This window comes from Bos indicus x Bos taurus, chromosome 5 (genome assembly GCF_003369695.1).
Source record: "Bos indicus x Bos taurus breed Angus x Brahman F1 hybrid chromosome 5, Bos_hybrid_MaternalHap_v2.0, whole genome shotgun sequence".
Taxonomy (NCBI): Eukaryota; Metazoa; Chordata; class Mammalia; order Artiodactyla; family Bovidae; genus Bos; species Bos indicus x Bos taurus.
The window spans coordinates 60304311-60316717 of record NC_040080.1 but is presented as its reverse complement, the minus strand read 5'-3'; the positions used below and the strand labels follow the sequence as shown (position 1 = coordinate 60316717).

General features: G+C 41.7%; 1 protein-coding gene across 4 annotated transcripts in view; it reads left to right on the top strand.

The window, feature by feature from the left end:
• Positions 1-9992, top strand: part of TESPA1 (thymocyte expressed, positive selection associated 1) — a 35419-nt gene extending 25427 nt beyond the window's left edge. For 2 of the 4 annotated variants that reach the window (XM_027542123.1, XM_027542121.1), the window contains exons 9-11: positions 702-1507; positions 3071-3164; positions 8998-9282. In XM_027542123.1, the coding sequence (XP_027397924.1) occupies positions 702-1507; positions 3071-3164; positions 8998-9239 (1142 nt within the window). In that variant the 3' untranslated portion in view covers positions 9240-9282. Of the gene's footprint in view, positions 1-701; positions 1508-3055; positions 3165-8997 lie in introns of all 4 variants that reach the window. The other 2 variants (XM_027542120.1, XM_027542122.1) reach the window with 2 other exon arrangements.
• Positions 9993-12407: the final 2415 nt, after the last annotated feature.

The following is a 12407-nucleotide window of genomic DNA, read 5'->3' as shown; positions in this document are numbered from 1 at the left end:
CAATGCTACTGAACTACTGACCACACGTTGAGAAGCAAAGTCTATTAGAAATAATATAGTCCATCTAGATTTCTCTACCCTTGTCCATTGCCTACTAATTGCTATCTCTCAAATTTGCTTCTATCAAAGAAGATTTCCATAACCCTAAATTTTTCTTACTAAGAACACAATGTTAGTTTTGCCTTTTTTAGTCATGTTTGTCATCTAAAGCAGGGGTCCCCAACCTCTGGGATCTAATGCCTGATGATCTAAGGTGGAGTTAATGTAATAACAATAAAAACAAAGTGCACAATAAACGTTATGCGCTTGAATCATCCTGAAGCCATCCCTCTACCCCAAGTCCGTGGGAAAAAATTGTCTTCCATGGAACTGGTCTCTGGTCCCAAAAAGGCTGGGGACTGCTGAAGCAAACATAGTGATAGAGGCCATTGTATACTGACAGCAGAAAGGATATGCTAAATCAAGATATGGAAAGGTTTCTCATCCTGTATAGAATTAATTTCTAGACTACTGGGGATAAAGAGTCAAAAAGTCAAGAAAGGGAATCCTAGGTCTAAGAAATCTAAATGGGAGAGATATTGGTAGAGAAACTGGCATCTTCTTTCTGAACTTTGAGTTTTAGGAAAGCTATTGAAGGGAAAAATTCAAGAAGTAATTTTCTGATGATTCCTAGACTCATCATCTTCATTCCTTGCACTCAGGCAGGTTTAAGCAAGTGCAAACACTGGCCGTCACTGCAGATGCCTTCTTCTGTCTCTACTCCTACGTGTCTAAGACACCTGTCCAAAAGTTCACACCATCCCACATGTTCTGGAATTGCAACCCAACTGATGTGCCATCCATCAAGATTCTGTCCCCAGAGCCTGAACCTCACTCACCCAGAGAGCGCCTCCGGAAAGCCATCTCCAAAATGTGCCTGTACACATGCCCACGAGATAGGCTCTCACCACCCGACCATACTCCCAAAAGAAACAGTTTAGACCAGGTGGTGTGGGAAGTGATGGACAGAGTGAGAGGAGAGAAGTTGGTCCTCCAGCAAGACTCTGGGTTTGGACCAGGCCCACAGGGAGATCCCGTGCCTCCTTTCAAGGGTACAAAACTGCCTACTTCTTCCTGTCCATGTGTCCTCTGCCTTAAAGAAGAAACACAGCAGGGGATGTCCACATGGCAAGAACCTTCAGAAACTATGGATTCTGACCTCAAAATACCATGTTGCTCACGTTCTCTGCCCAGAGCAGATATACAGTGGAACACAGACTCTGCACAGGTAAAGAGAGAGCTTTGGGGGCTACAGGCGACCAGTAAGGAAGCCCATTCAGTCAAGGATGATGCCTTCTGGATAAGAAAGAGCAGAGCAAGAAGGAGTCTGTTTCAGAAGAATCCCATGGGCAAGAAGGTTAAATCACTGGATTTGTCCATCATCCAACAGAAATGGAAACAGAGTCAAGAGAGAACAGAAATGCACCGATCTCTAACTGAGCAGTGGCAGGACACTTTGGACTTGGAGGTGAGTGGGTTGAAAGTGAAGGAGAGGTTGGCATTCCTGCCCATGAATTCTGGATTCCTGCCCTTGGGTTAAAATATATCTTCCTTGTCAGATATACCAAGTCTTGAATTACATTCAGAAACCTTTGAAAGTGGATTCCCTGGTGGCTCAGATGGTAAAGAGTCTGCCTGCAATGCTGGAGTCCCGGGTTTGATCCATAGGTCGGGAAAATCCCCTGGAAAAGGGAATGGCTACCCACTCCAGTATTCTTGCATGGAGAATTCCATGGGCAGAGGAGCCTGGTGGGCTATAGTCCATGGAGCTGCAGAGTCGGATACAACTGATCAACCAACATTAATATAGAAGGAAGGGGAAAGAGAAATAGACCCAGTTTCTTAAGAGCACCCAGTTTTTGTCACTATTTTTCTAATTCCTCTTCCAGGCTGATCTTCACTAAAATTTCCCATCAAACACACCTACCCCTATCATCTGTGGGATACACACAAGAGTAAAGATAAGGTCAGTTACACACTAGACTAAACACGATTATATAAAATCTCTTCTACCTTGGCAAGTATATAACCATGAAGACCTAGAAGTTCAGATTCAAATCTAGAATTCTCACTCTTAGGACTTCAGCGCTAGAACATGGCAGCGTGGGCAGAGCCATCCCAGCCCTGGCCTATCTCTTTCTCTTCCCATACCTATGTCTGTCCTGCACCATAAGGGATTTTGCACACCATGTGTGAACACCCCAGCTGGCATATTCAAATGCCACAAAACCCCTGCATGTGTGCATGCACGCTAAGTCACTTCAGTCATGTCCGACTCTTTGTGACCCTATGGACTGTAGCCTACCAGGCTCCTCTGTCCATGGGATTCTCTAGGCAAGAATGCTGGAGTGGGTTGCCACGCCCTCCTCCAGGGGATCTTCCTGACCTGCGGCTTGAACCTGCATCTCTCACATCTCCTGCATTGGCAGCTGGGTTCTTTACCACTAGCGCCACCTGGGAAGCCCCCACAACCCCCCTACCAATGCATATAACCATCTACCAGTTATCATTCAGGCCTAGAAGTGCATACCCTAGGAAAAAGGCCAGTCTAGAGAGAACAGACACCAGGCGAAACCAATGCATTTCCCTGAAATAGGCTTGGGGCCATTGAGTTGCATTTGGGGAGGGGATTGTGGGCATCCAGAGCATGGTCTAGAAGTGGTAGTGCAATATCAAAGTGGACACATTCTCTCGGTCCACTGATTCTTCAGCCCATGAGCTCTCTAAAACTCGGGATTCCTCTTGCCTGGGTCTATAGACAGTGCTATGATCAAGTGCCAGAGTCTCAAGGAAAATCCCTCAAACCCTTGCCACAAAGAGAAGCGTGGTGATTTGCAGTCCTGTTTGCATGTGTGTCGCCTCTCACTGAATGTAGAGCTGGCCCTGCCTTCCTCACTGCCAGGCTCCTACCACAAGAGAAGAGCCCAGGTTTCTCAAGTACACTCAGCCTCTTTCCCCTATAGTCGCCTGCTGTCCTGCACTTTCCCCTGCCACTGGTACTGACTGAGTTCTGCAGGGATCTTGGTTACAGGTGCAAAGCAACAGTGAGGAGGAGGAGAGCCACTGGCCCAGCAGACCTGGACATCACCACCTCTGCCAGACTTCTGCTGGCGAAGACTCCAGAAGTAAGTGAAGTGGATCTCTCGTCTCTCTCTGTCTCTCTTGGTTCTCAAACTGGGCCGCACATTGCAAGCACATGTTGAAATTTTTACAAATACTCATAATGAAGTGTCCCACATCCTGCCTTCTAATTTAATTGATATGGAGCCCAGGGACTGATTTTTTTATTGTTAAGCTCTTAGGTAGGGTGATTCTATTATGGCTGGATAAATACTTCTCTAAATCAGTGACTCTCAGACTTTAGCATCAAAATCCCCTGGAAAGCTTGAGGCACTACAGATGCCTGGGTCCTCACTGCCAGAGTTTCTGATTGAATAGGTCTGGACAGGGCCTGGGAATCTGCATCTCTAACATGTTCTCAAGTGATGTTGATGTGGTTGGTTTGGTGATTACAGTCTGAAAACTGTTGTCCGGGGAGAAAATTCTATATTACCCTAATATTCAAATATAGTCTACAGAATAGCAGTTTTAGCATCACTTGGGATATTGTTAGAAATGTGGGATCCCAGCCCTTCCCCATCTTAGATCTGATGAATCGAATTTTACTGAGACCCTTAGGTGATTTGCTTGCACATTGAAGTTTAAGAAGCATTATAGTTTTGCAGCAGGTGAAAACCAACCATGGAGATTTATACCCTCGCACCTGCTTTTAGCTGCTTTCTAATCAGCCTAAATCATAGGACTGAGGCAAAATTCCTTAATGTGTTCATTTAAGCTATGAGGTCCATCCTGCAGCTCGGGTTAGGTATACATAAGCTTTCCTTCCCTCCTCAAAGAAGGACCATTAATATTATATAGGTAGTTACTGAAGCTAAAATGTCTTTCCTCTAGATGTGAATTTCAAGCATTAATTCTTTCAGAGGTATTTTTTATTCTTTTTAATTTTAGCTAAAGATTTGTATTTAAACTAAGCAGAAATTAGTCTCCTGGTGCTACAACTGCCTGTCCCCTAGGACCACAGAGAATATGGCAAGAGTAAGAACTGAAATCTTTCTTGAATTAAGTAAATGAATCATCTTGCTTGGGGTTCCCTCCATTTTGGATGTTTTATTACTATTTACTGTACTTCCTAGTCTGATAATAATCAAATTGTTGATTATTAACCAGTTGTTAACCAAAATTTTGATTAACACTGAAATTTCATTGTTACTGGTCCTGAATCACAAAAGTCTTTATGAGACTAACTCCTTTAATTCTTATTATCTGTGGTTTTAGGGCCCTAGTCACTTTATTTTCTCTTGTGCCCATTACCTTTATCTCCAGGTACATAACTAGTAGCTATCAGTCACTCACAAAAGAGGTAAATATCAGAAGCAGCAATCTACTATGTGCAGTTGAAAAAATTTAGGATATGAAGTCAAATAACCTACCTCATACTAGCTCAGTAATCTTGCAGAAATCAACTTTTGTTTGTTCCTATGAAACCTTTCAAGGAGTATGTGAAAGAAATGTGATTTATTGGAGTAACAGTTATGATGTTGCTGCTGTAGATGATGATGATATTTTAGGAAAAAGTAATTATGGGCATAAAATATTTAGATCAGTGATTCCCAATCTTGCAAGCTTTTTTAAAAAAATATATTTTATTTCCTGGATTCCACCTAATAGAATTAAATATAAATCTCTTAGATTTGAACTTGGGCATTATTATTGTTTATTCTTCTTTAAAAGTTTTCCTAGTGATATCAATCATCTATTGTTGTATAATAAACCACCCAAAATGTAGTGACTTAAAGAAAAACTTACTTATTATTTCTATTTTGTGGGTTTGCTGGGTGGATTCTTCTGCTTGTCTCATCTGATTTCACTTATGCAACTGCTTTTGGCTAGTTGACTGGGCTGGATCTGGTCAAAAGTGGGCTCGCCCTAATGGTGCTGACCTTGGACCGAATCTTGGTGCTCACTGTCAGCCAGGTACTCTCTCCATGGGGGTTGAGTCATTCTTCAGTAGTCTTAACGGAAGAATGTTCAGCAAAAACTGAAGTTGCAATGCCTCTTTTTAAGGATATGTTGTAAGTTGTACAATGCCCCTTCAACCACATGTTATTGCTCAAATTAAATTGCAAAGCCAATCTAGATTCAAAAGGAAGGAAAACATGCTTTACTTTTTTAATAGGAGTGGCAAAGTCACACTGTGAAAAGGCATGTGGAATGGGAGGGTTGTTGTGGCCATGTTTATAAACAGTCTATCACAGACAGTGATTCTGGCACCCGGTGAGGGTTAAGAACAACTAGTTTAATTAAAGGGCTTTATCCTCACATATTAAAGATACCCCAAGGGCAAGCTCTCATTCTAAAGCTCACTGAGACTCAGCCACAGCATACAAAATTTGAAAAGAAAATTAACTGCCAAACTTACCAAATTCAAATAGAAAACATGGAGTATATGCACCACAGCTAAGCTTCACTGCCAAAAATTTTAATTTACTCTAAAATACAAAATTCTGATCAAGTGTTATTTGTCCAGCAGATGTCAGCCTCACACAAGCAAAAAATAATGCCAAGATGTCCAGCAAAGCAGGCTGTGCAGAATCTATATGACTATACTTTTCTACACAATTCATGAAATACCCAGCACATCAGTTCCTCTCTCAAACATGTCCCATCTTTGGCTAGAAGTCAGGTATACAGAAAGACTGGAATTGCTTTGCCAGAGAAGAAGTTTTCAGGAGTTACACATTTCAAATAAGTAATAGATTCTATTTTCTGCTAGGGTAATAGGATTTCATTATAGGAGGAGTTATTGTGGTTAGAGATGCTGTATTTCACTTATTCTAAGATGTACATTTTTCTGTATTTGAATATGTCTGAAATAGAATGGGTCTAACAATTGGCATTGTTAACCAATGTAATTGTAAGATATACAGTTTTGTCCTACACACACACACACACATATACTTGCCTCCTTGAAAATAATTATAAGCCTTACAAACAATAGCTTATCAGATTCAGTGAAACACAGTAACTTTAGAAAAGAAATCAACCCTGAATATTCATTGGAAGGACTGATGCTGAAGCTGAAACTCCAATACTTTGGCCACCTGATGCAAAGAGCTGACTCATTAGAAAAGACCCTGATGCTGGGAAAGATTGAAGGCAGGAGGAGAAGGGGACAACAGAGGATGAGATGGTTGGATGGCATCACCGATTCACTGGACATGAGTTTGAGCAAGCTCTAGGAGATAGTGAAGGACAGGGAAGCCTGGCGTGCTACAGTCCATAGGGCCACAAAACGTTGGACATGACTGAGCGACTGAAAAACAACAACAACAAAAATAATGTTTCGAGAAGGGGGTGTAGTATTCAGTAACATATGTCATAAAATATCTAGTAGGAAAGACAGTGCAACGATACCACTAGATTTTCCACTAGAAAATGATTAGGAAACTTGATAAGAGTATTTTTATTTGTGTGACAGGGCTTTATAATATTAATGTGAAAAATGAATAGGAAACTATGCAAGCCAAGTAGATAAAAGGGTCAAGAGTCTCTAAGGAGTGTTTTGTGTTTTTTTTTTCCCTAGGATGATGAAGTTTTAAGCATGTATATTTGCTGGCGGAAAAGAATCAATAGAGTGTGGGGGACCATGGTTCAGGAGGGTAGGGAAATGATGATGTGAGGTCAGTGGAGAGTGGGAATGAGCTGAGATCCAAAGCACTTTTGGAGGGTTCAGCCAGGGACTAAGATACAGATCTTTGAGATGAGAGGAAATGAAAAAGGACAGGCGTGACTAGTTACATTGGTCATCTGGAGAGGAGGTCAAGAAATGTATGCTTACTCTTTTCTCCCTTTTACCTGTCAGGTCAGCAATAAAATTGTGAGGCAGGAAATCTGAGGAAGATCATAAAGGTTTGAGATCACCACTATGGAGAAAGGACAAGAATAATAGAAACATATATTAGTAGTTGAATTGGTGAATAACGTTGGGGCTCAGCTCAAGTTGCAGAACATGGATTGGCAATGGTTTTGTCATTTTCTCCAGCAGTGCTCAGTAATCTATACAAAAGAATAAGAATAAAAGTATAGGTAATCATTTTATAACTCTAAACATTGAGTTCAATAGAAAGTCTACATCACATGACTCTTTGATGTCTCTGCTGCTGCTGCTGCAAATAACTTTAAAGATCACTTGTAGTAGCAAGAAACATTTCCCCAGGTAGGGTATGGAAGTTTCTACCAACCCAGTGCCTACAGTTGTCTCAAAGATGCATGATGTGACAAACAACCCAATCAAAAATGAGCAGAAGACCTAAATAGACATTTCTCCAAAGACATAAAAAGCTGCTCAACATTGCTAATTATTAGGGAAGTGCAAATCAAAACCACAGTGAGATATCACCTCACATGGGTCAGAATGGCCACCATCAAAAAGTACAAATAAATGCTGTAGAGGGTGTGGATAAGAGGGAACCCTCCTATACTGTTGGTGGGAATGCAAATTGGTGCAGCTGCTATGGAAAACACTAAGGAGGTTCCTTTAAAAACTAAAAATAGTATTACCATATGATCAAGCAATCCTACCTCTGGGCATATACCCAGAGAAAACTCTAATTCAAGACAATTCATGCACCCCAATGGCACTACTTAAAATAGTCAAAACATGCATACCTGCTAAGTCACTTCAGTTGTGTCTGACTCTCTGCAATTCTACGCACCATAGCCAGGCTCCTCTGTCCATGGGATTCTCCAGGCAAGAATACTGGAGTGTGTTGCCATTTCCTTCTCCAGGGGATCTTCCTGACCCGGGGATTGAACCTGCATCTTTTATGTCTCCTGCAGTGACAGGCAGGTTCTTTACCACTAGTGCCACATGGGAAGCCAAAACATGAAAGCAGCCTAAATATCCATGGACAGATGAACAAATAAAAAAGATATGGTATATATACACAGTGAAATATCACTCAGCCATTAAGAAGAATGAAATAATGACATTTGCAGCAACATGGATGGATCTAGAAATTATCATACTAATTGAAATAAGTCAGAAAGAGAAAGACAAGTATCATATGATATCACTTATATGTGGAATCTTAAAAATGATACAAAAAAACTTACTTACAAAACAGAAAAAAACTCACAGATATAGAAAGCAATCTTATGGTTACCAAAGGGAGTAATGAAGGAGCAGGAGAGGTAATTTAGGAGTCTAGGATTAACAGATACACACTATGTGTGTATGCTCAGTTGCTCAGTTGTATTTGACTTTGCAGCCTCATGGACTGTAGCCCGCCAAGTTCATCTGTCTATGGAATTTTCCAGGCAAGAATACTGGAATGGGTTGTCATTTCCTACTCCAAGGGATCTTCCCAACCCAGGAACTGAACTAGTTCTTGCGTCTCCTGCATTGGCAGGCAAATTCTTTACCACTAGCACCACCTGGGAAGCCCAATACACACTATACTATACATAAAACGGATAAACAACAAGGTCTTGTTGTATAGCACAGAGAAATATATTCAATATCTTGTAATAACCTATAATGTAAAAGAATAAAAAGAATTCATCTGTGTGGGCTTCCCTGGTGAGTCAGTGGTAAAGAATCCTCCTGCAATGCAGGAGACCTGGGTTTGATTCCTGGGTTGGGAAGATTCCCTGGTGGAGGGCATAGCAACCCACTCCAGTATTCTTGCCTGGAGAATCCCCATGAATAGATAGAGGAGCCTGGTGGGCTACAATCCATGGTGTTGCAAAGAGTCGTACACAACTAAGCAACTAAGCGCAGTTATATAATTGCATTACTCTGCTGTACACCTGAGGCTAACACAACATTTGTAAATTAGCTATACTTCAGTTTTTTTAAAAAAAGCATGATGTGTTTCTTTTACATTTCCATTGCAGGCTTTCACCACAACCACAGCACATTCTCTGACAGCAGTGACTTCACAGAAAAGCCTAATTCCCACCTCTTCTCACAGGAGGCTCTACAGCCTCCAACATCCAGCTCCTGCTCCCTGGCCCTGCAAACTCCTGACCTCAATAAGAGAAAAGCAAGATGGTACACCAGACAGAAGACCAGAGTGAGAGACTTGGAATCTCCTCCTGATGCTGTCATGAACAGCATGCACAGAGATAGAACTTAAACAGTCGCTTCATTTCTCTGCACTTTGGTTTTTCTATGTGGGTATTAGAATACATGATCTATATGATATGAACAGTGGTAACCTGGACAAAGAATTTTCTCTCAAGCTTTGACACTGCCTAGGGCAGTTAGTAGATTTAAGGATAACCAAATCTGAGAAACAAGGGTGCTACTGGAATACTCTCAAAAGGCTCAAGCTAAATAAGGAAAGACAATTCCCACTTTCAGGCTCTGAAACCTTGGTGCAATCTACAGTGGGATTCCCTCAGACCCTCTACTCATCCCTCTGTGCTCCCAGTTAAATTCCAGGAAGTCTTCCACCGTACCAATGTCCTGTTTTTCTTCTTTTTTATTTTTAGTTTATTTAATTGGAGGATAATTGCTTCACATTGTTGTGGTGTTCTCCGCCGTACATCAATGAAAATTAGTCATAATTTTATATATATATCTCCTCCCTCTTAATCCTCCCCCACTCCATTCCACTCCTCTAGGTCATCACAGAGCACCAGGCTGGGCTCCCTATATTAAACAGCAGCTTCCCGATAGTTATCTATTTCACACATGATAGTGTGTATATGTATATTCATATATATGCATATGTATATATGCTACTTTCTCAATTTGTCCTGCCTTGCCCTTCCCTGAGTCCACCAGCCCATTCTCTATTCTGCATCTCCATTTGTTCTCTGTAAATATGTTCATCAGTACTATTCTTCTAGATTCCATATATACATGTTAATATACTGTATTTGTTTTTCTCTTTCTGATTTAATTCATTCTTTATAAGAGGCTCTAGGTTCATCCACCTCACTACAACTGACTCAAATTTGTTCCTTTTATGGCTGAGTAATATTTCATTGCAGAGAAGGCAATGGCACCCCACTCCAGTACTCTTGCCTGGAAAATCCCATGGACGGAGGAGCCTGGTGGGCTGCAGTCCATGGGGTCGCTAAGAGTCGGGCACGACTGAGTGACTTCACTTTCACTTTTCACTTTCATGCTTTGGAGAAGGAAATGGCAACCCAATCCAGTGTTCTTGCCTGGAGAATCCCAGGGACAGCGGAGCCTGATGGGCTGCCGTCTATGGGGTCGCAAAGAGTCGGACACGACTGAAGCGACTTAGCAGCAGCAGCAGCAGCAGCAGCAGCAATACTCCATTGTAAATACATACCACATATATCTTCTTTATCCATTCACCTGTCAATGGGACATCTGGGTTGCTTTCATGTCCTGGCTATTGTAAATAGTGCTGCAGTGAACACTGGGGTACATGTATCTTTTTTAGTTGTGGCTTTCTCAGGTATATGCACAGTAGTGGGATTCCTGGGTCATGTGGTTGTTTTATTCCTATTTTGTTTTTCTTCTTAAGGCCCCATCTGAGGAGATCTGCTTGGAGCCTTCCCCCGCCCAAAAACCAGCTTCCACCTGTATCCCAAATTTTGGATCTTCATAGGAAAAGAGATGAGTGGGATTCAGAATCCCTCCTCTTGGCCATTGCAAAAAATGTGCAGTATTTTTTGCTGGCAGAAAACGATACAAATAAAAATGTTTATTTTTTCAATTGGAGTATAGTTGCTTTACAATGTTGTGTTAGTCTCTACTGTACAGTAGATCGGCTACATGTAGACATATATCCCCTCCCTCTTGAACCTCCCTCCCACCCCGCCCCCACCATCTCATCCCTCTAGGTCACTACATAGCTCCCTGTGCTATATAGCAGGTTCCCACTAGCTATCTGTTTTACACGTGCCAGTGCACATGGCAATCCCGACCTCCCAATTCATGGCACTGCCCCTCCCTGCCTTGTGTCTACATGTCCATTCTCTATGACTGTGACTCTACTCCTACACTATAAATGGGTTCATCTGTACCATTTTTCTAGATTCCACATACATGCATTACTATAGGATATTTGTTTTTCTCTTTTGTTAAAAGATATTTATTTGTTGCATTGGTCTTTGTTGCTACACTTGGGCTTTCTCTTGTTGTGGCAAGTGGGGCTACTCTCTAGTTTTGGTGTGTGGGCTTCTCATTGTGGTGGCTTCTCTTGTTGCAGAGCATAGGGTCTAGGATACGTGGGCTTCAGTAGTTGTGACTCACAGGTTTAGTTGCCTCTCAGCATGTGGGATCTTCCTGGACCAGGGATCTAACCATGTCTCCAGCATTGGCAGGCGGATTCTTAACCACTGGACTACTGGGGAAGTCCCCTGTTTTTCTCTTTCTGACTTACTTCACATACCGAGTAAAGTAAGTAAAAACATGTTTTTTAAACCTTGGCATTTTTAAAAGAGAATTAACAGTTGTGGTTTATATAAGACATAAAGTGTTTCGTCAGTAAACAGAGCCTGAGCACTGACAGGGCTCTCCCAGGCAATATACGGTAGAGAGTTTTCTTCCCAAAGAAAATTTCAGTCTAGTGAGAGAGGTCTCACACACACACACACACACACACACAGAGAGGTTTACAGTGATGTATCACTTGATTGCCTAATACACCACAAGATAACAAAGACCAGAAAAGAGGGATTCAAAAGAAAACATAACCATGAGTGTTAAAGGAAAAAAATCATACCAGATATGACAAGCAAACAGAGCTCTATTTTATTTAGATACTATTGCTGGTAATAGACCAGTCTCGTTGCCCAGCTAGGTGGAAACAAAGGGCTGAAGACTTTTAAGAGCTGGAGTGGCAGGCATCTTAGACCATCAGTGTTTGCTAATTGGCCTTCCCCAAAGGAAAAGTCCCCTGGAGAAGCAGATGGCAACCCACTCCAGTATTCTTGCCTGGAGAATGCCATGGACAGCGGAGCCTGGCAGGCTACAGTCCATGGGATTGCAAAGAGTCAGACACGACTGAGCAACTAACACACTACACTATACACTAAAGGAAAAGTAAACTTTCTGGTATCTTCTTGAAGGAGGTAGTTTTGCAACTTGGAACTAGCCTTCCTCCCCCTCACCCCTAAGTCAGGATCTTACCCTCCTGGAAACTGGGTGATATTTTCCTCAATATTTACATTTCAGAGAAATGACTCTTTGGTCATAGAGAAAGACTTTCCAGGGCTGTAAAAGTGGAATGAAGCTGAGAGAAGATTTACATCTCAAATGGACAGAGATAAGATTTACAATAGCAAGCTTTCTAAAATAAATGCTCAAAGAAAAGAGAAGT